This window comes from Urocitellus parryii, chromosome 1 (genome assembly GCF_045843805.1).
Source record: "Urocitellus parryii isolate mUroPar1 chromosome 1, mUroPar1.hap1, whole genome shotgun sequence".
NCBI classification, from domain to species: Eukaryota; Metazoa; Chordata; class Mammalia; order Rodentia; family Sciuridae; genus Urocitellus; species Urocitellus parryii.
This window is the reverse complement of record NC_135531.1, coordinates 63,224,162-63,249,400: the sequence shown is the minus strand read 5'-3', so window position 1 is coordinate 63,249,400 and position 25,239 is coordinate 63,224,162. Positions and strand designations below refer to the sequence as shown.

At 32.8% G+C, this 25,239-nt stretch overlaps 1 protein-coding gene across 1 annotated transcript in view; it reads left to right on the top strand.

Moving 5' to 3' along the window:
• Homer1 (homer scaffold protein 1) overlaps positions 1-25,239 on the top strand; it is a 127,725-nt gene that overhangs the window by 64,112 nt on the left and 38,374 nt on the right. The window contains exon 5 of the mRNA XM_026393216.2: positions 828-967. Coding sequence (XP_026249001.1) covers positions 828-967 — 140 coding nt within the window. The remainder of the gene's footprint in view (positions 1-827; positions 968-25,239) is intronic.

Sequence of the window (25,239 nt, the reverse complement as noted above, 5' to 3'; positions counted from 1 at the left end):
CAGTACTGCCCAGGTATCATAAGAGGTTCCCCAAGCTGCTCTTTAACAGCCTGGTGCTAGGGCCTACTTCTGGTTAACAGGTTTATCAAATTATCCTTCATTCTGGTTTCTAATAACAACTTTGAGTAATTGGATGATAGCAGACATAAGAGTGTCAAATTGAGCTTCATAATTTATTTTCCAAAGTGATAAGTTTACTTTGACAGACAAATCTTGATTAAAAGTAAAAAAAAAAGAAAAAGACAAGTTATGAGAGAAAATAATTCTGTTATGAATACCAATTTAAAAAGCTGAAATGTATTAATATCTTGCATGATTCATTATAGAGGTATTTCTGGTTGCTTTTCTAAATAGCTTTGTAGGAATTGAAAAACAGGGAAGATAAGAAAATTTTAAATTTATTGCAAATTTCATTCTCCCCTTTGCCTTCCTCCACTTCTATTCTCTTCTTTTCCTCAACCCCTCCTATTGCCTGCTTCTTCCTCCAAAATAAAATCATACCCCCTTGCATTTTTGTGCCATTGTTTTCTGAAGTAATTTTTTGTATCTTTTTTTTTACTTACAATAAACCAAAAGTTTTTCATTTCTTTGAAACTACATTTCTAATTGTTTACATTTCTAAATTGTATTGTATTTCAGTGAGTTTTCTTATGAGTTGCTTTGCTTCAAAAATTCACTTTCAACTTTAAGACTTGAAATTTCAGTGGAAATTTGGTTTATAAAAAGGCTACATCACAGTCAGTTTTAACTTTAATATGATATGTGTACTTGAACAAAAGTATAACTCCTTTTTTTTCCCCCCTCCTTCCTCCATCCCTTTCCTTAAGGAATCAGCAGGCGGGGATCTTCAGTCTCCTTTAACACCCGAAAGTATCAATGGGACAGATGATGAAAGAACACCTGATGTGACACAGAACTCAGAGCCAAGGGCTGAACCAACTCAGAATGCATTGCCATTTTCACATAGGTACAGATTCAATTCACCAATCATGATTAAGTAAAATGTGTAAATATGGAAGTTTATTTGGTTTCAGAACTCTGAAGTTACTTCAGAACTCATAGCCTCTGAGTGAAAAACTCCAGGTCAGACTTCTTTTAATGTATTGTTTATAGTTGCCTGGATGGATCAGAGTAAACATTTCCTTTACCTGTGTAGAAAAAGGAGTATTGGGCTGGGGTTGTAGCTCAGTGGAGGTGCACTTGCCTAGCATGTGTGAGGCACTAGGTTCGATTCTTAGCACCACATACAAATAAGTAAAATAAAAGTCCATCGACAACTAAAAAATATTTTTAAAAAAGAAAAAGGAGTATTAAGCTAGTTACAGAGAAATTGTTTTTCAGTGAAACAAAATACTGTTAATCCCTTCTATTTTAAAAACATAGCCCCTTAAAGGCCCCTTTTGTTAGCCTGGTTTCTTTTAAATTGTATTTTTTTTTAAATAGATTTTCCATTCTGAAATTAGGCTTTACCTTAGTCTTAGAGGTAATATCATCACATGATTTCAAAGGAAGAAAGAGAAGAAACTTCTAGCATAGTAGATTTATGTTTGGACACCAATAGGAGATAATACTTCATTTGCTTTTCTGGATTTTAAAACAATTTGGTACTCTAAAAAGACAGTTTGTCCTAAATGTGTTCCAAACCAGTTACATTGATTATTGGTCATCCTGTGGTATTTTTAGAATATAAGGAAATCTATGACATTGTAGCATTGCAGATATAAAACAAATATCTATCAGTAATCTGTCTTAAAGTTAATTTATATCTTTCCTTGAATGCTTTTCACTCAGTTTTGGTTAAAATTAAGGAAACAGTCTTCTTTTATTGCATATGTTTTTGGGGGTTCCATTATTTTAAAAATCTCATTCTTTGGCATATAAAGAATTGTGAAGTGAGGTATTTCAAACTCATTTATAAGAATCTTAATTTTGATTGAAATTTGTTAAATATTAGGGACATAGGATTGAGTATAATAGAGTATAACAGTAAGAGACCTCATGATCAGAGTGAAAAAGAATAAAAATGAGATAGTTTTTTTAGGAATGAGTAGAGAGGAGAACTATTTGTGAAGCTGTTCCCATTTGTTGCTCAAAATACTAATAATTTTATATTAAACATGTATTCTGGAGATAATGGATTTTTTGCTTTATCTGCTATAGTATAAACATTTTTATAACTATAAAGATGATTACACATGGGAAAATTTTTAGTTCCTCTAATCTGAAGACTTTATGATTTGTTAAATATATAGTCTTTAAACAAAACTACAATGTTTTACATTTCCTTCTTTTAATAAAAATATATTTAACATATCCATATAATAGACTTAACTGCTCTAAAATAATTGTACTTGATTTCTTTAAATTGAGACATCTGCATTGAATACTGTGACAATTAGAAATAAAAACTTTAAACATTTGTAAAAGCTATTTCTAACTTATATACCTAAAATTTTCTAAGTTTTCTAAACTTTGTTAGTTCTTGTACTTGGCATTACTTATGAGGAATTAGACTTTATCTAACTGACTGTGTTCTTGGGAGTCACTTTGATTTGAGGATACAGCTTGTTTAGTTCGGGAATTTATAAATTAGCCAGGGAGATACTTGACAGACCTCTGATTGTGTTAAAGGCATTATAATCTTAAAAGTTTTTCTTATTAAGAATACTTGACTATAGGATTTTTAGAAGATTGATTCTCTGAACTTGTTTTAATTTTATATTAATAAATATTCAGCCAGTTACTTGACTGAAAACAGATTGCCACCTGAGGTAGATCATATTACAGCAAACGTTAGAATCCTAGCCTGTTAGAGATAAAAGGAAGAGACCTTGAAGATGATGTAATTCAGGATTTTCCAAACTGTGGTAGTTTGAAATCAATTTAATGCATTATTTATGGGGTCCTGAAAATGAAACCAAGTAGAAAATAGGAGAGTAATAGTAACATTAAGAGTGAAAATTAGGGGACTGGGGTTGTGGCTCAGTGGTAGAGCGCTTGCCTAACATGTGCGAGGCTCTGGGTTCGATCCTCAGCACCACATAAATATAAATAAAATAAAGGTATTGTGTCCAAGTAAAACTAAAAAATAATTTAAAAAGGTAAAAATTGGGTCAGTGGTCCATGACTCATGGCTGCAATCCTATCTACTGGGGAGACTGAGACAGTAGGATAGCAAATTTGAGACCAAGCTCTAACTTAACGAGACCCTATTTCAAAATTCGGGGAAAAAATAAAAGTGGCCTGGGAATATAGCACAGTGATAGAGCACTTGCCTATCATGCATAAGGCCCTGGGTTCAATCCCCACCACAAGAAAAAGAAAAAAATAATCGAAACTATTTTACTAATCTGCATATCTACATATATACATGTGTGTGTGATTACAGTGTAAAATGTTCAAGTTCAAAAGTATGTGATTTTGGCTTGTGAGAAAATTAAATCTCAGCATTTAGGTGAGTGTCCTAGATAACATAGTTTATTAATAAAACCTGACAGTTGACAGCTCAGCTCTTTTGACCCTAATATGTGCTGTCAGTCAGTGAATAGTATATTTAAGTCAAATACCCAGCAAAGAAATAAGTGTTTCATGAATTAGAGACAAAAAATATTAGAAAAAAATTTTATTCAAATCCGAAACTCCCAAGTATTTAAATTGGATATTCTTTTTTTTATCTTCCCATGGCAAAAGAAGACAATTAAAATCTTATGTTTTTAAGGCTTACATTATTTTTCATTCCTTCCTCAGTACTTGTTTGAAAAAATAATATCAAAAACAGTTTTGCCAATATTTTTCTCCTGGTTGATATTATTTTGCTGCAGTATAAAGAGCAAAACAACTAGGATAGCTATATATTTTTAAAAAAACAAAACATGGAAACAGCGATGTAGCCTGTCAATTTGACTGATGACTGCAATAGTAGGTACTTGTGCTCTTCTTAAAATTCAAATTTTATTCCTAAATCTCATTAATTCATTAATTAATATACTAAAAGAAGACCTTGATTTTCATTTAGCCCTGAAATTTTGGGTGATGTGATTAATGTGGTTATTTTTGTTCTTTACTCTTTGTAGGCTTTGTTATTGCGTAGCTGCAGAGAGATAAGCAGGATTTTTTACTTTTAATTTTAATTATAACCTTTTATTACAAAAATTTTAACCATATGAGAGAATAGTGAACTCCCGTGAACATATCACCCAAATTTAACTGGCATGAAAATACGACCAGTCTCATTTCATCTCATCCACCATCTATTCGTCTACCACTGTATCATTCTAAAAGTAATTTCCAGACATTTAATTTCATCCACATAGTTCTTAAAATTAGTTTTTAACTTTTAAACATTTATGTACTGAGCTATTACAACTTTTTGTGTTTATCTCATTCAGTGGCATTATAGGTCACCTCGAATCATGTATTACTTTCTCTGTGTGTGTGTGTGTATGTGTGTGTGTGTGTGTGTCTGTGTCTGTCTCTGTCTGTCTGTCTGTCTGTCTGTCTGTCTTCTGGGGATTGAACCCAGGGCCTCATGCATGCTAGGCAGGCACTCTACCATTGAGAGATATTTCCAGCCCCACTTTCTTGATTTTTAATTATACTGCTGCTTAACTAAATTTTATATGTTATGAGCTGCTCAATACTTCTTAGTCAAGTGCTATAGTATTGTTTTATGTTAGTGTCATAACTATGCAAAAATACCTTCATCAAATAAGATTCAGTGAATTCTTTCTTTTTTTTTGAATTATTTCTTTTTGAGTGTACTTCTCTAAATGTTTTTAAAAGTTTAAAAATATGTAAAATAGATAAATCACAAGGTCAAAACATTTACTAATTTCTTTAGGGAAATGATATTTTCATCTAAATTGTTTCTTTCTTTAAAAATTACTTTTAACTTAAATGATAAAGTCCTTTTGAGATTGATAAATATATATTGACCCACTGAAGTCTCCAGACCATCCTTTGAAATAATAGTCTTAGATTAGCTATAAAGTAGGTATATCCTGATAGATAGCATATGTGTATGCAGGAAAGCTTTGCTCTCTTGCTCCAGGGATTTTTTGGTTGCTTCATAGTGTCCACTGAGTGGAACTCTAGAATTTACTTGTATTTTTCTTACAAATAATAAATAATAGATATTTTTTAAAGATTTAAAGCTACCTAAACTTCTCTTTGATGTAGTTAATTTTATAGTATTCCAGTGCTGTTGAAATCTAACACTGAAATGTAATACTGAAAACTTATTTTGCTCATTACAGTTTTATGATCCTTAGATATTCAGTACTATATTGATAAATAACTGCTATCATATTTTTGAGAGTTCACGACAGACATATAAGTTGGTGAAGTTATTTTCATACTGATAAATTTTGATAACACTTTGATAATTGTAATGAAAAATAGGCTCTTTTATGCACTAATTGTATTTAGATTCTTCTGATGTTTAGATGATGTGTTCTCATGGTGCTGTTAGACTTTATGCATTTTGGAGGTACTGCATGTGTCTTCTATTCTGTTAGAGATTTTTCTGCCACTCTATGTAGTTGTGTTTCCAGCAGATACTCATTAAAGGATGTATGCAGAAATATTACTTTCTAGTATATTGACTTTAAATCAGTGTAACTATAATTTTACATAAGGTTATGACATCTGGGTGGGTTTGCTCTATTTGTGTTTATTATTAAAGTTTCAGATAGTCACTACTTTAAAACTGATTTAGGGATGTTTCTGTCATTTCAAAAACTAAACTTCACTGGGAATTTTACATACCAGTTTAAGTAAGACATAAAACAAACTCACCAAAATAAATATAAAATATTTGTACTTAACAAAATAAAGCCAGGTGTGGTAGCTCATGCCTGTAATCCCAGCAGCTTTGGAGACTATCAGGAGGATCACGAGTTGAAAGTCAGTTTCACCCAAAGCGAGGTGTTAGGCAACTCAGTGAGACCCTGTCCCAAAATAAAATAAAAAATGGGCTGGGGATGTGGCTTAGTGATTGAGTGCTCCTGGGTTCAATCCCTGGTACCAAAACCAAACAAAATAAGATCAAATGTACAAAAGTGTACATTGTCTTAAATTAAATACAGTTTGTACTTATTTGAAGATGATATAAATAAGAAAAGTAAATGACTGTGAAGAGCTCTTAGGTACTATTCTCTCCACACTATGGTATCTGTCTCCCTTTTTTATGGATAGAAAGCAAAACTTAGATTATACTTGTAAACAAAGTAAAAAATATTTACCAATATTTTACTAAAATATTGGTAAAACTTTGTATATAATAAAGCTGGGACATGATTTCACAAGAAGTGACTTTATCATTGATATAATTACAGGTGAAAAACTAAAGTTGTAGGATTCTCCTTAGTCTTAATGGACTTAAATATCATTATTGTTCCACCATTAAACCTAAAAAATTATATTAGGTTTTTCAAAATAAAATTAATATGAAGGCAAAGATAATTTGTGAGTGATCATAACTCAACAATGTAGAGTTGTCAGTATTTCCTTCACTATAATTGTGAACGGGATGGAATTTTGTGTGACGTGCTATAGTAATTTGGTAATACATATACTATTTTACATTCCCTTGAAATTTAGAAGCAATTTATGTATTTTAAAATAAGATGCAATAAAAATACTTTAGCAACAAGTTTGTTAGTTTTCTGAATATATATTTTAATTTCCTGTTTTAAAAGTTTCAAAAACTAACCTTTGTTTTCTTCTAAAGTCTTTTAAAAGATTTTAAGTAAAACTTTAAAATTTGCTAAAACATTTTGTCAGGCATTATCACTTGATATAAATTATTATTATTCCTGTACAATAAAGATGTTTCTGGGCTGGGGATATAGCTCAGTTGGTAGAGTGCTTGCCTTGCATACACAAGGCCCTGGGTTCAATCCCCAGCAATACACACACACACACACACACACACACATACACACACACACACACACACAGGACATTGTTAAGCTGCCTCCAATGGGAATTAGTCCCTTCGCCTTCTCTATCTCTGATTTACAATTATTACTAATGGAAAACAATGTTTCATCAATCCATCACTAGCAATTGCCAGCTTCTCATTTTAAAACAACTACCTGGAGTTAGGAGGTACGGTCATTTGCCTTGGATCAGATTGATTCTAGGTTGTTTATGATCTGTCCCGTGAAGGTTTTTAGGAATTCCTTCTTAGTAGACCACAGTGCCGGATTCCATTGGAAGGGAGATGTGATAGGATAGTTCTGATCTAGGACATAAGGGAAAATGTTTTTCCTTTGGATTTAGTTTTCCATCTTTCCTCTTAGCAGAGTAGTAAGGGCCAATATAAAGATGTGAACCTAGACAGAGGCCGCGCATGCCACAAATATGTGAAATTTTTGGTATATATTGCAGTAAGGAATGGTGAATTCTATGTCAAAGTGAGGTAGGCTTCATCTAAATAATGAACACAGAGAAATGGAGACTAGATGACACTTCTGGCTTCTAGTTTAGATCTTCAAAGGAAAGCTTTGTAAAGATTGGGGCCAGCTTTTGTCTCATAAGGATAATACATTCAACTCACATTTCATCTGGGACACTTAAGTATATTGAAGTAGTCATGCTGCAGTGACTACTTATAGAATGTGTAAAATGCAGATATGGCTGAGCAATTGAAATTGTTGTCTGTTATGCTTTTTATTTGTATCAGTTTGCCATTCTGTTTACAGTTTAGCTTGACCAAATTGTTAATTTTTACAACTGTTCTACATTGACACCTGAAAGTTGATATTAAAACTTTGGAGGGCTGGAGATGTGGCTCAGCGGTAGCGCGCTCGCCTGGCATGCGTGCGGCCCGGGTTCGATCCTCAGCACCACATACCAACAAAGATGTTGTGTCCGCCGAGAACTAAAAAAAAAAAATAAATATTAAAAAAAAAAAAACTTTGGAGATAGAAGAACTTGCGCTATTATGTATTTCAGCCACTTCATTTTACAGAAGCAGAAGTAAATTCAGAGAAGAGAGTTTCAGATCATTTGCTAATGGTTAAGTTACACCAAAGATACCTCCAGAGGCATTGATCATTAGAATCTATCCTGGTTAAGGCAGTTTTCCCTCTACTTACCTCTTAAGAAAGTTTGTTTTCTGTATCATTTTTCAGATACTTAATATGCTGATTTTTATCATCATTCAAAGTGTTTACCATTACTTGTTAAACTCCCCTACTAGCTTCTCAGTTAAGCCTCATTGGCTTGCATTTCTTATAGTCTCTAGTCATTTTAGATATATTACAGATAATAAATAATTTATTGTGTAAATAAATGCATATGCTTTTTTCAGTTAACTGAAATAACAAAATGGCAAATAAGTTAGTGCAACTTATAGCATCAAAAATAAATATTGAACAGAACTAACAAAAATATCAATTTGAAGAATAATTAGCTGAATATTCAAATTCTAGCAGGATCCATTTAGCTATTAATATTCCCTTAAACTATTTTCAGTAGCAGCTTTATGGAGATATAATTTATGTACTAAATAGTTCACATATTTAAAATGTACAATTCAGCAGTTGTAATATATTCACAGAATTGTGCAATCTTTACCACATTTTAGAGCATTTTTATTACCTTCCCCCAAATCCTGTATCCATTAGAATTTACTCCCTTTTCCCCACAAACTCTCCTCTCCTCCAGCCATAAACAACCACCAATAACTTTTTATTTCTATAATAGATTGTCTGTCCTGAACTATTCATATAATTGGAATCATAGCTGGGCTGGGGATATAGCTCAGTGGTAGAGTGCTTACCTATCACACATGACGTTTGGTTTGATCCCTAGCACACACACCCCCAAATCGTATTTAAAAAATTCATTCATAGGGCTGGGGTTATGGCTCAGTGGTAGCGCATTTGCCTGGCATACGTGAGGCACTGGGTTCGAGTCTCAGCACCACATATAAATAAATAAATAAAGGTCAATCAACAAATATTTTTTTAAAAATTTATTTATAATGTAGAATATTACCAATACTTCATGTCCTTTTTTATTGATGAATGATATTTTATGATTATACCATGGTTTTTAAAATCCATTTATTAGGTGATAGACATTTTGATTGTTTCTGCTTTTTGAAAGTTACATTATTATGAATAATATTACAAATATAACATTTGTATTTGAGTTTTTATTTGGGCATGTGTTTTCACTTTTCTTGGGTGTAACTACTAAGGAGTGAAATCCCTGGGTCATAGAGTAATTCTATCTTTATCTTTTGGAGGAACTACCAGAGTATTTTTCAAGGCAGCTGTACCATTTTACATTTCTGTCAGCAGTGTATAGAGTTCCAGTTTCTCCACACAACACCAACACTTCTTTTTTTTTTTTTTTTTTAACCAACACTTCTTACAGTCTTTTATTTTTTGTGTTGCTGGTTCAATCCTGAGAGCCTTGCACAAGCACTCCACAACTGAGCTATAACTCCAGCCCTGTATGTCTTATTATCCTAGTGAGTGAAATAGTAGCTTATTGTGGTTTTGTTTTTCATTTTCCTGATAGCTAATTAATGTTAAGCATCTTTTCATGTACTTGTTGGCCACTTGTATAGCTTTGGAGAAATGGCTATTCAGATCCTTTGCCCATTTATAATTGGGTTGATTTTTTTTCTCTGTTGCTGAGTTGTGCTCCTTTATATTTTCTAGATATTAACCCCTTACCAGGTAAATGATTTGTAAATATCTCTCTAATTATTTTTACTAGATGACTCTTCACTTTTCTGATGGTATGCTTTCTTTTGGTATGCTTTCAAGACCAAAATTATCTATTTTTTTCTTTTGTTGTTTTTGCTTTCTGTGTCACATCTAAGAAATCCTTGCCTAATCCAAAGTCACAAGATTTTCCCACATGTTTTTTTTTTAATTTTAGCTCTTATACTTAGGTCTTTGATCTATTATGGTACATTTTTGTATGTCATGTGAGATAGAAGCTCAACTTCATTCTTTTGCATGTGATTATCTGTTTTCCCAACAATATTTGCTGGTAAAAAAAAAAAAATGTTCTTTATCCATTTAATTGTCTTGGTACTCTTACAAAAATCAGTTACCATTAGTTGGGCTCTGTGACTCACACCTGGGCTCTGTGACTCACACCTGTAATCTAGCTACTCTGAAGGATAATACAGAAGGATCTCAAGTTCAAGGGAAGCCTTGGTTGGACCCTTGCTCAAAAATAAAAGGGACTGGAGATATAGGTCAGTGGTAAAGTGCTTGCTTAGCATGCATGAAAAAACAAAATAAAGTCAGTTGACTATAAATATGGGTTTGTTTCTGGACTCTCAGTTCTATCCATTGATTTGATCTATGTTTATGCCAGTATTATACTGTTTTAATTATAGCTTTGACTAAGTTTTGAAATTGGGAAGTGCGATTCATCCAACTTTGTTCTTCCTTTTCAAGATAATTTTGACCCTCCAACTTCTTAAAATATCCATGCAAATTTTAGTCTGTAGAAATTCCATATGAGGGGCTGGGATTGTGGCTCAGCTATAGCATGCTCGCCTAGCACGTGGAAGGCCGTGGGTTTGGATCCTCAGCACCACATAAAAATAAATAAACAAAATAAAGGTATTGTGTCCAACTACTTCTAAAAAATAAATACTTAAAAAAGAAGAAAAAGGAATACCATATGAATTTCCACAAAGAAACCATTTGAGATTCTGATAAGGATAATTTATTAAAACTTTTAGGTTTGCTGAACTTGTTTATTAGTTTTAATAGTTCTTAAATTTGATTTCTTAGGATTTTCTATATACAAAATTACGTCTTTCACATATGACTTTCACGTATGAAAATGAGTATGTTTTACTTCTTTTCATGTCCAATCTGGATGCCTTTCACTTCATTTTCTTGACCAGTTGCCCTGACTGGAACCTCCAGTATAATGTTGAATACTGGTCACAAGAGTGCAGATTAGTTAGGAACATATGGCCATCATAATAGAGACTCTTAAAATCCATGAACATGGGATTTATTTAGAACTTCTAATATTACTTTCAACCATGTTATTTAGTTTTCAGAGTACACATTTACACTTTTTTTTGTTAAATATATTTGCATTTTTGATGGTATTACAAGTGATTTAATAACACGTTTAGTATTTAGAAGTATCTCAGTTGATTTTTGTGTAGCAATTTTGCATCCTGCAAACTTGCTGAACTTTTCACTAGTTTTAATAGTTTTGAAATTGGTTTATTAGGATATTCTATATACAAAATTAAGGCATTTGTAAATAGATATATTTTTACTTTTTTCATTTCCAATATGGGCTTTATCACATTTTCTTGATTAGAAACCTGGTTAGAACCTCCAGTACAATGTTGAATAGAAGTGACATGAGTATAAATCCTTGTTTTGTTTTTCATCTTATGGGAAAAACAGACTTTCACAGTTAAGTGTGATGTTAGCTGTGTGTTTTTCATAGATAATTTATATTCAGAAATTTAAGTTTCGTATTTGAGATTTCATTTCCTGGAGTTACGAAAAAGGGTATGTTTTTGTTTTTGTTTTGTCTGTTTTAATTTTCCAACAGTAAATGTTCTTCATAACTCTTAAAATGAAATCTTTGGCATAGTTTTGAAGGTTTCTCTGTTTTTAGTTGTGACCCTGGGAATTAAACCCAGGGCATCACGAATGTTAGCCATGTTCTTTGCCACTGCTCTATACCCTCACTTGTGTTTTCTCTCTTTCTTTGAGAGGGGATCTCACTATGTTGCCCAGGCTTCTCTTGAACTCATGGGCTTAAGTGATCCTTCTGCCTTAACCTCCGATCATCATGCCCAACTTCTTTAGACATAGTTTGGGAGAACGATTTCTTTTATAGTTGCATTGGCGTGTATAACATGAGGTTAATGGAACTACTGGTTAGCAAATATGTCTTTAGAAAGTATATTTGGTCCTGTGACTTAATGATTTTATTGTAATTGGATCATCTTAGGATACACTTTACTTACAAAGTTACTATTAAAGTGGATACCTAAGGCCTCTTGGGCTCTACAAAATATATATAGAGAAAGTGGATATTAACAAATTATTGATTATGTGAAGAACCGTATCATATAGTGTTACTTGATTCTAAAAACACGGCTACTGCGTTGTAGTCTTACCTTTTCAGATTCTTTTAAAAGGTGTAGATAAACTGTTCTGTCATTATCACATATGGTCAGAAAGTTCCTGGTCCCTGGCAAGGAAAGGAGATGATCTTTAATGGTACTTTATCTTAGAAGTCTCACAACCTATTAGGACCTACTAGATATCATTCCTTAAATTAATACTGGACATATCACAATTTGGTTTCATTGTTTTGTCTTTTTGGAGAGAGACTGAGTTATTTGGGACTAAGAAAACATATTACATGCCTAAATAGACTCCTTTTCCTTTCCCCCATTACCACTTATTATAAAATTTCTGCTTGAACATTTTTTTTTCTATTTTTGGAAAACTGGATTTTTTACTCTTACATCCTGATACCGACTGAATAGTTTTTTTAATCCAAAGTCAGAAAAAAAAAATCAGTTCTTCAGGTTGGATTTTTTTTCCCCACTGTGGAGACATCCGATTTCCTTGGGGGACGCCTTCTGTGACCACTTTTAGTTTTGAGACTGAGCGGAGTCACCATTTTCCTTGGAAGAAGAGGATCTGAAGTTTATTCTAAATGAAAAGACGAAAATAGCCCCTGACTGAGAGAAACTAAAATGGAAGAAACATGACAGTTTAATAAGACCCAGGCATCACAGTTTTAACTTTGAAGAGTCAAAAGAAGTAGCACTTTTAAAGAAGACGCTTAGCTGCTTGAATTCCTCGGAATGTCTAGATAATATTTAAGCCACTTCCACGTAGAAGAAGAAAAAAAATAGACTAGGCATGGCATCTTATGTTTCATCCCTTTGGCAAAATGCTATAATACTTGTTCCACTAATTATCAGAAGTCTTAAAAGCCCTTGATGGAGAAAAATTTGTTAAAAATCAAAATAACTGTAACTCCTGATGAAGATAGTGAAAAAATAAGCAACCTAATTCTCCTGGACTTCTAATTAGAACTGTTTCATAGATGCCATTTCTCTTAAAACATAAATATAGCCACTTTTCATATCTTGATCAGTTTGATCTGTTTTCATATACAAATAGTTAACTCCCTACCTCACAGGGATGTTGTGAGGCAAAATTTAATGTTCCTTTAAAAAGTTTGGAAGTAATAACTCTGGACTCTTTGTTGATAGTTTCTATAATCATACAGTTTTGTTTATTTAAAATTTGCAAGTGCTTTCCTGTAGTTATGAATGGATATTGGGTAACACTTTTAAATGAAGATAATGAAGTTGTATTTGAATTATCAGTGAGTATCCTTGTATGAAGAATAATTTGACTGCATGAAATGTTCAACTGATTCTTTTCAAATAAGAGCTTTTATACAATTATAATTAAAGAAAAACTAAACTAAAATTGTCTGGTTTTCCCTTTTATTTAGTTGGGATTTAATTATACATACTTCTTAGATAAAAGGTAACCCAACTCATCAAATTCTAATGATAGAAAATGAAAAACACAAGAGAATTTATGTTTTAGGAAAATGAAAATCTTGTAGCAAGGTTCAAGCAATTTAGAGATGTCCAGAATTTAGACTTTGAGGCCTGGGATGTGGCTCAGTGGTAGAATGCTCGCTTGGCATACATGAGGCCCTGGGTTCCATCCCCAGCACTGCAAAAAAAAAAAAAAAAAGTTTGAAAAAACTGAATAAAGGTGTGTCTTATTAAATACAGATGAAATCTCAGTAATATTTTTATTAAAAATAGAAGTACTCTAAGAATAGAAATTTGATAAACATCACAATAGAAATGTTTAATATGAATTAAAATTCATGCATAAAAAATTCTTAAGTCACTACCTGCGCGCCTATAATCCCAGCAGCCGCAGTGACTGAGATGGAGGATCGTGAGTTCAAAGCCAGTCTCAGCAACTTAGAGAGGCACTAAGCAACTCAATGAGACCCTGTCTCTAATTAAAATACAAAATAGGGCTGGGAATGTAGTTCAGTGGACAAGTGCCCCTGAGTTCAATCCCTATACTTCCTGCTCCCCCCAAAAAAATCTTCAACTTTTTTGGGGGGATGTGGGTAGGGCTAGGATTGAACTCAGGGCCTTGCACATGCAAGGGAGTCACTCTACTACTGAGCTACATCTTCAGCCTGTAATATCTTTAAATGAACCTTATACTTTTCCCCAGAGACCCCACTACTCCTATTGTCTTACGTACTTACAAATCACTTCTACTGTTTAGCTTATTAACTTATTGAAGTTGTGCAGGAATGGAAACATAGAAGATACCTTTCTTTCACTAATTCTGCTTAGCAAAAGAAATTGCTGTAATTGCTTTTTATAGTTTCATGCTTTGCCCTCATATATATACACATATACTATATCATATATAATATACATGTGTGTCATTATGTATTATATATATTATTTGTATGAATAATATAAATTGGTCATGTATTATTTATCTGTTTTAATGTACTTATGTTTGAATACAAAAATATTTTCAAAATCCTAATGTTCTGATGATACAAAAAATCAGTGAGTTTAAAGATAATCATCAATTATTGATAAAATTTTATTTATATAAGGAGTAATTGAGCAGGGGTTGTGGCTCAGCAGTAGAGTGCTCTCCTCACACATGTGAGACCCTGAGTTCGATCCTCAGCACCACATAAAAATAAATAAGTGAAATAAAGATATTGTGTTTGACTACAACTAAAAAATAAATATTGGAAAAAAGCAAAAACTTAAAAAAAAAGAAATAATAAAACCAGGCACAGTGGCACACACCTATAATCCCAGCAACTTGGGAGGCTGAGACAAGAGGACTGAGAGTTCAAAGCCATCCTCAGAAAAAGTGAGGTGCTAATCACCTTATTTAGAGACAACCCTGTCTCTAAATAAAATACAAAATAGGGCTGGGGATGTGGTTCAGTGCCCCTGAGTTCAATCCCCAGCACCTCCCCCAAAGTAATAAATAAACAAACAAACAAATACTTCTTAGAAGCAATTCTGAGCCTTGTTTTTAAACACCAAAAATGGAATGTAGTATATTTGGTGAAAATATGTAAAGGATCCTTAGCCCCCATAATACAGTAGCATCTAATACAAAGTGTGCTTTTCTAGTCAATCTATTATAGAAAGCAAATATTAAAGTTAGTGAACATGTTCTTTAGCAATAATGAAGAAATATATCAGTAATAGTCATGAATTTAACAGTATCACTTTCCCTGTATTTAAAAATTAGACTTCTTGTATCAGTTCCTATTTGATTAGGGGAACAATATGGACTTTATCTTGATTTAGTTCAAGAGGGAATAATTTCCTAGGAAGAATGTGAATTCAGGTTCAGCATCCTTGATCCAAGTATTTGAAATCTGTGCAAAACTTGTTGAGTTCCAACAAGTTAACTCCAATGAAAAATTCCATACTCGATTTCAGTCAGACCACAAACCAAGTAAAAATGCTGTTTAAAATTACCTTCAGATTGGCTGGGCACAGTGGCACATGCCTATAATCCCAGTGACTCAGCAGGCTGAGGAAGGAGGATTGTGAATTCAAAGCCAGCCTTAGCAAAATCGAGATATTAGTCAACTCAGTAAGACTCTGTCTCTAAATAAAATATAAATAGGGCTGGTGATGTGGCATAGTGGTCGAGTGCCCCTGAACTCAATCCCCTATATCTCCCCTCTCCCCCCAAGAAATTACCTAAGACTTTATATAAAACATGTATATGAAACTTAAATGAATTTCATTTTCAGATTTAAATCACATTCATAAGATATCTAATATATATGCAAATATTGCAAAATCTGAAATATTTCTGGTACTAGGCATTTCAGATAAGGAATACTTAACCTATAATGTGTTTTTAGTCTCTAAAATGCAAAACATTCTTATCGTGTCTCCATCTCAAAAGTGAAAAAATTGTACTTGGTTTCTTCTGTTTATGCCAGCAGTAGTAGTTACTTGGCAAATGGCTTCATGTTTCTGAGCAACAGTTTTTCATCTGTTAAGTAAAAAAGGAAGGTTGGAATGTGATTTTACGCACCTTTGTCTTGATTACCTTAATGTGATCCTGTCTTTAGTTTGGGAAATAAATAAGATATCCTTCTATTCTTCTGTGGATGGCTATGAGATTTAGTACTGACTGTATAATCATTTAAACACTGACAACATTACTGTGCTACATAAAAGAACCTATTACATAAGGCAAATTAGCCATCTCTGACTTTAAATAGAACATTAGGAAAAAGTAGTATCCTGTGCTTTTGCATTATATGCACACAAATTAAAATTATTTAAATTCTTTCCAGATGACATTATGGATTCAAAATATGTGATCCATCAGTTATTACTTTTTAACAATAGATTGATTTAAAATTAGATCACTAGCACAAGAGATAGTAGAACCTCATAATATCTTGGAATGAATTATTATAATGAGATAAGTTTTAAAACTATAAAGTTATCTGATAACTAAACTTAATGGATTCAAACAGGCTAGCTTAATAACTGAACTTACAGATAGAATTGAATGTTCTACAGTTGGGAATTAACTTGAGCACTATTAAATCATAACCAACAGAGCTAGGGTGGTAGTTCAGTGTTGGAGTACATGTGCATGAGGCCCTGGGTGGTTTCAGTCCCCAGCACAAAAAAGTAAAATCTTAACCAGCAAATTGAAAAACAATGGCTCTTGTGTACTACTCCCTTTGAAAACTCCCTTTGAAAGCAACTAGTGGAAAATGAAATCAGATTTGCTGTTTTGGGGGAGGATGTAAGCATTCAATAAATGATATACTGCTGTATCTGGAAAAATAGTATAGGCATTTAACACTTCAACTAATATCGTCTGATGTCTCACTTGTAGTCATACCTTACAGTTTAGTACAATTTCTAGACTAATTTATAAAAAGGAAGCAATAGACTAAGGACAATAATTCCCTTCCAATTCACTAAGGTTCAGTATACCAAAGGAAAGACCATCTTTGATGTTCTTTGTTTATTCCCCCCCCCAAAAGGTGCTGTACTAGTCATTTTATATGCTAATATCAGTTTAAAATTCTGATTGTTAGGCCATGTGCAATTGTCCTTAGTTCTTTCAAAGATTAGGTGATATAGTTTACATGGAAGCCTATTCGTTTAATAAGGACCTAGTCAGGTTTATATATATATATATATATATATATATATATCTTGTTTGTATATGTATATATCTTGTGCTTTTATAAATTTTAACTTTGAATAGTCTTATCTCTACTGATTGTGTTTTACAATTATCTCATGAGAAGTAGAACAGATATGGTTTCCTATTTTTCAGGGGGGAAAAACGTCTGAAGCATAAAGAGATTATGGAGTTTTTCTGTCATCTCTAGGTACCAGAATTGGGATTGAACTGTAATCCTTTGCTTTTCTGCTTCAGTCTTTCCCTAGTCTATCTTGAAGAAATTTTAAATATCCAAATGGAAACCAAACATCAAAAAGATGATAACAGGATTCTTTTTTTATTTAGCACAAAAATAGGTTATGGATACTTAGAATATGTAGTTGAAATTCACTGATAAGAATTATTCATTTAAGAACATACATCCATTTAGGTTAAATCAGTATGGTCATGTTGATTTTATAATTACAGTACTTATACTGACAAATACCCTAATAAGAGTTTCTTATATATGCTTCTGTATGTGAATATGTGTGTGAATATGTAGTCATAGTAGTCTCGATTATGTAACCTAGTAGTTTATATTTGCAAGCAAAATTATTAGGGAATTTTAGATATAATAATTTACATGAATATAGGTCATAGTAAAATTTCCTTATACATTATATGCTTACTTTTCTCTTTAGTCTATTGATTAGATAATATTGTTAAGAATGCAGTAGTTCTTAACAGTTCTAATAGTTCTTAGATCTAAGATGTATGTTTTCTGAAACCATTATAGCAAAGATTTGGAAAATTTGTCCCAAGACTTTTCAGGTTGAAATGTAAGGGTACAGCAACCCTACAGCATCTATGTAGGAGAGCCCTTGTTTCCAAGAAACAAGTCATTGCTTGGAAGCAGCAAGTTATATCTTCCAGTATAGTTTCAAAGGTATTCTGCATAATATGGTTATAGGTCTGGGATGGTTCAAAAGTAGTTCTCCTGTATATTAGTGATTCTGAAACATATCCGGAGGCTGAGACTACCTGAAAGGCACAGTTATCTTTGTGGGGGAGGTGTATATGTATGTGTATATATACATCTATAATAACATGAAATTGATATCATTTAACAAGTTATCAATGTAAAAATCACCATGATCCCACACATATAATGTATCAGTGGTCAAACTAAGCCTGGCAAGCTCTTTTTAAAGTTATCCGTGCATAGGTCACTTTTAATATTCATTCAAAATCATTTATTGAGCATGTTGTTATGCCAACACAAAGATGAATAAGATTCATGAAGCAGTAGAATACATAAATAGTATGGATGATGCAAAGATGCATTGGGTGCTTTGGCAGTTCCAAAGAGCCTGTCAGCTCTCCATGGCTACTTTAGCACTCATACTGCCCTTTACACTCTTGACAAGTATTTGCTAGGCATTGTGTCCTTCAATGAATAAGAAAAAGTATGTTATTATAGTTTTTAAACTTAAATAGAGGAGTAAGAAAAAATAATTATATAAATAACTATAATTATGATTATAAAATTATTAAAAAATGCCACGAAAGAAAGGGGCACCATGAGGGGAAAGAGAAGAGGTGGTGGAGGGTATAAGAATAGGCTTCTTTGTGGAGTCATGTATCATTTGTCCTTCCAGTGAGTAGAAGCTGACCTAATAAAATGAGAGTGGAGCACTCCAGGCAGAGGGAGGGGCTTCTGCTTTGCTCTTGAAGCATTTAGGTGTCCAGTATTCTTATTTTGAGTTCATAGTATTAACCTCAACTGACTTGGAGGATTCTGAAAACTGATTAGAGAAACACTGATGTAAGAGAAATAAGAAAATTATTCAGTGTTTAGCTTTGAGACTAAGGGAACAGGAAGAAAAAGATATTTCTAGTTCACTAGTCTATTAGCTTTTTGAGAATAGCCATGCTTTTTCATCCTTGAATCATGTTTTCCAGTAGAATGCCTGACACATATTAGGTGTGCAATAAATATTTGCTGAATCAGGTTTCTTTTCCATTAGATTTTTTTTTTCCTGCAGTTAGGACAGAAAGTCCTTAAATGTGAGAGAAATGCCTTATATACGTCCATTTTCTGCAAAATTAAGCACACAGAAAATAAATGCTATTGATTTATTATATTTAATGCATTGATTGCTTGAATTAAATTCAGAAATTACACAAACTAATAGCCTATTTGATGACCATCAGAATACTAGAATTACATTACATTACATACTACATTACATTACATACTACATTACATTACATACTACATTACATTACATACTACATTACATTAGCATTATATACTAAAAATGCCATGTTAAGGCAGATAGAAAATGAATTAGGCTTCTTTATTTCTTTCTTTTCCATATAAACCCAAGAGTCAAAACATAAATGCCCAAATTTTATGGAATTTGTCATATTATTCTCAGTTGCTAATAATTTTTTGAGTAAGAGGCACTTCTGACTTTGTTAAATATGAATAACATTTAACATTGTTAAATGTTGTATCAAAGAGCTTTTATCATCTACACTTTATATTCACTGTGAATATAGTGTTCAGTAGTATCAGCAAATACAATCTAAAATAAAATTTTCTTCTTGAATGTCTTTTTTCACTTTTACAAAAATGTATCTGAAAAAGAAATCTAACTCTACTCTCAAAAGATTGACATTTTGGGTGGAGCACATGCCTGTAATCCCACCAGCTCAGGAGCTGAGGCAGGAGGATCACAAGTTCACAGCCAGCCTTAGAAAAGTAGCAAGGCCCTAAGCAAGTTAGCAAGACATCTCAAAAAAAAAAAAGGGCTGGAGAAGTGCCCCTGGGTTCAACCCCTGGTCCCCCCGCCCCACCAAAATTTACTTTTGAGGGGAACTAGGAGTGTAGTTCAGTGCTTTTGCCTAGCATGTGTTAGGCTCTAGGTTCAGTCCCCAGGAAAAAAGATTACATTTTTTCAGGTTGTATATAAAGTTTGTTGCCACAGATCATGCTATTTTAATATAATTCTTGATGAAACTCAGGATGGCTACTTGACTTCTTCTAGATCTCTATTTACATAGAATTTCTTCTATGGTTTTAGTTTGTTTTCTATTAAATCAGAAGTAATAAGGGATATAATTTAACTGGTTTAAATATGAGAAAAAAGTCATCAACTGTCATAAGCACATATAATAAGGCATTTATATGAACAATTCACTAACCTGGGTGAACACAATATTAGTGTAGATGATAAAAACTGTTTGCAAGCTCAGAATATGTGGTAATTTTTGGATGGTTTTCAGAAAGTTACTTATAAACCAAGTAGAACTCTATAAGCACATTTTAGTAGTAAAAGCCTACTTATGGTGAAATCTGTATTCAACTGTAGAAAGCAGCCTAGCAAATATTAATAGAAGGACCTGAAGTAGTTAGTTCCATTTATTTAAATATGTTATCAAATTATTTACTTTTCATGTAAATTTAAGGGAAGCATGTAGTCTTCCATCTCCATATAAAAAGTCCTCCAACTATTCAGAAATTTGATCCCAACTTCATTTTCATTTCTGAGTAATATAATGTGATGTACTAATTTTATTAATCCATATTCCAAATATGTTTAAAAGTATTCATCTACTTTTCAGTGATCTTTGCATGGCATTCTCAACATTATCTGTCTGACTGCATATATTGCAATTGTAGAATATCCATAAGGAGAGCAGATATTTTCCCAAACCATTGGCAGGAAGATTACTAGTTCAAGTCCTAACTCTTATGTAGATAACAGTTCCCATCCTTTATAGCATTTGAGTTTAATAGTCTGTGTTAGTTAATTACTATTAATGAAACAGTATAATTGCAGCATAAGTCACTGGTCTTCCTATCATATGTGACATTCTCTTCAAAGGAAACTGAGTTTTGCTGATGAATATGCTCAAGTCTGTCATTGGACAAACAACAAAACAGATTTTCTGATGACACATTTCAGTTTGTCATCTTCTTAGAGCTAAAGTGGTGACTCTTGCTGAACTAACCTGGAATTGGAGTTCAGTCAGACCTCATCACTTCAGCCAGTAAAGTTGATTCTCAGGGATGTAAGAGATTTGGGCTTCCATACAAGTAGATCAGGAAAGGCTTTATGGAAAAGAAAAAAAAAAAACCCTCTCTCGATAATAGCCAAGCCATCATTAGTGGACTATGCTATTATTTGTTCTGGGCTCCATTAGAGTCATTCTGCCCTTCCTTAGAGTCACTCACATACTACTTTTGATCAGGACCTTTACCTGTACATATTATTTATATAACTTATGTGCATTAACAAATGAAGTTGGTGATGATGATTATGCTTGAAGTAAATGACAATAGCAGAGGGGCTGAGATTGTGGCTCAGTGGCAGAGCACTTGCCTAGCATATGTGAGGCACCAGGTTGGATCCTTAGCACCGCATATAAAAATAGGCACATAAAATACAGGCATGCTGACCATATACAACCACACACACACACACACACACACACCAAAAAATACATTAAAAACAAAAGACAAGGGGCTGGGGTTGTTGCTCAGTGGTAGAGTACTCGTCTAGTATGTGTGAGGCGCTGGGTTCAATCCTCAGTACCACGTATAAATAAATAAATAAAATAAAGGCATTGTGTCCAACTACAACCAAAAAAAATTTTTTTAAAGACAATAGCAGAAACAAGTAAAATTTTATTCATGCCATCACTCATTTAAGTAATTTAAAATTATATCCTTTGAGGGCTGGGATTGTGGCTCAGAGGCAGAGTATTTGCCTTACAAATATGAGGTACTGGGTTTGATCCTCAGCACTACATAAAATTAAATAAATAAAATAAAGGTATTGTGTCCATCTACAAGTAAAAAAAAATAAAATAATAGAATTATATTCTTTGATTCTGGCCTCTTCAAATTTAAACTAAAATGCAAATTTCTCTGATTCTGAATACTAAATAGTGGTCAAACTATTATTACTTTTAGCTAACTATTAACTGCTAGTTTATAAAATATGAAAAGTTTCTATGGCAAGATATTGGGAAGCATATTTTACTATAAAATGTCCATATGTGTCTACTCAATTATAGCTTTGGCAAATCTCTGTTAATATTATATTTTCAATTCTGCTTGTACCCAGAGTGACTTCTATTTATATTTTTCTCCAAGTATACTAAATGTTGTGCCAAACAACTTTTAGGGGGAATTTTCTTTATGTGACCTACTTTGCAAGGAAACAGAAATAGTTTAGCCTCTTTTTAAAACTAAGCCAGATTATAGATAAATGAAAATATTTATTTCTGTCTTGAACAGATTATAATGATTATAATGCTCTTGCCTTATAAATAAGAGGACAGGCTTGAAAGTAATTGATCTCATTCTTTGCAAAACATAGATATATATATTCTCAAGAGTTGAAAGAATGGGGACGTGGACGGAGAGAGTTGAAAGTAATATAATTTTTTACTTACTATGTAAGACTTGTTTCTGAAGACATCTCTCTAGTAGGATAATCCAACATCATGCTGAGAATAAATTTCCAAAGAAAGCATTTAGTTAGGGCTGGGGATGTGGCTCAAGCGGTAGCGCGCTCGCCTGGCATGCGTGCGGCCCGGGTTCGATCCTCAACACCACATACAAACAAAGATGTTGTGTCTGCCGAGAACTAAAATAAGTAAATAAATAAATAAAAAAGAGCTAATTCTCCAAAAAAAAAAAAAAAGAAAGCATTTAGTTAGTTTTTAAATTTTTAAAAAGGGAAATTAACACAAATATTGAATTTATATGGATATAGTTGGTGCATAATTCATAGTATTACCTTGGGTCAATTCTTTTTTCTTTTCACAAACTAAACAGTAGGTCCACTGAACTACTTTTTATTGCCTTTTATTAGATCTGGCTTCAGCCCACCACATTCATTGATATAGATTAACTGTGATTTGTGTTTCAATATTTGAAATACCTATGAAGGTCATTTGAGCTGTTCACAAATTTTTTGAGCAAGAAGTTAGTATCTACACCTCCAACCTTACAGAGAATAGGCTGTTGTAAATTTCAAGGAGAATCTCTCTCTAGAAGTTTTAGAGCTTGCTGTTAAGTGCCAGCAGTGAGAATATAAAGTGTAATTGAAATTGGGACCATCAGTGACTCTTCACCCTTGTTTTCCCATTACTCTGCCATAAATAACTACAGTAGGGCACATGGCAAGGCCACAGGAGTCACTGTGACAGGCAAGCAGTGTGCAGATATGAGCAGCACATCTGCAGCATAGAGCCACCTCCAGTGAGAACTACTCATCAGCAAGGAGACAGGATATTTCTGAGGGCTACTTATGGATCTTTTCCCTAGTAAAACTGGATAGAGTTAGACATTTTTGTGTCCTCTAAAATCAAATGGGCTATTACACTGAAGTGTAGAACGTTTTATGAGTACACATAATTAGCTCAGATTCAGGCTTCATAACTTCTCCCCTCTCATAATCAGAAAGAAGCACACGTCTTTTGAGAATCATTTGTTTACTTTTTTTTTCTTACTCTTTCATTAACTTGCTAAACTTACTGAGGTCTACAGCAAAGATTTAGACTTTTTTTTTTTCCCTTCACAGCTATACTATAACTTTATTTAACAACTCAGTAAAAGCCAAAATTGATGGGTTTTAGCATGGTATGTGGAGAACAAAGTCAAAGAATACAAAGTGCCCCAAAAATCATTCTGTTCAATACTGGTGCCCTCAATATTACCAAACTTCTGTGAAAGAAGCCTTATAATAAAGAAAGACTAAAATCAACATGGAGACTGATTAAAAAAAAAAAAAAGAAAAGTTCATTTAGCAATTCTGACAATCTAGAAAAGAAGGTCTGACTATAATACTGGATAACATAGACATCATGTTTTAAGTAGAAAACACAAGAACAAAAAGTAATTATCACTGAAAATATTGCACAACTTCAGCTGTTTCCTCCAAATTTGCTTTATATAATAGGATGGATATAAATTAATGAACAAAAATTTAAACAAGATACATTAACAATTTAATAGAACCTGGTAATCTAATTTCTTCCAGTTTTTCTCAAATTCATTTGAGTGTTTCCATCAGATTTAGACTTTTTATAAGTAATATAACTATAGTACCCAAGGAAAATGGCTTTAATCACCTAGTGTGTACCTGATGTGGGTTCAGTTTAAATCACATCTAGTTCAGTTATTTTTACCCCTAATCAAAAATAACTCCTTTAAAATATTAAACCTTTTTAGCTTTTTCTTAGTTCGCTGAAAATTCTTTATTTTTTTAATCTATTGTTTCTGCATTTAGGAAAGATAGTAATAGTTGAGCATCTAATATGTTTTGTGTTTATTTCTTAAAATCATCCTATGAAGATAGTAGTTCCTAATCCTGATTTTACAGATGAGGAAACTGAGACCTAGTAAGGTTAAATAACTTGCCCAAGGCCCCAAAACTAGCAAATAACTGGAGCTATGATTTGAATCAAGTTGTCAAACTCCTAAGCCTCAACTTTTGACCACTGTTTGAACAGCTGTTTCTTGTTTAATGTATATATGTATCAAAATTCTTCACAAACTTAGAAATATTTATAGGCTGACAAAAGCATACATTATGCATTTTGAATTTGTTTTGAAGTAATTTGATTAAGTAATTTGATTTTTATAACTTCCTTTTTTCACTTTCTTTACAATAGCTAAGCAAATTGTCGTCTAATCTAAGATAAAAACGTTATTTTGCATCCCACTAAGAAAAACATACTGTCAAACTGTGACTGTGCTAACTCTAAAACAACTTACTAGCATATTACTTTTGGACTCATGTAAGATAAATGTTTTAAGAAGTTCCTGTAATTTTATCATATTCAGAGTCCCACTCTTCTGATTCATTTTTTACTATACTGTATGTCCACATTTTTTAACCCCTGTCATCTTTTTATGCCATTGATAACGTTGCTGATAGTGTTAAAGACTAATTCTTTCTTTATCTCTGTGATTTTCTTCTAAACTAGTATTCATTAA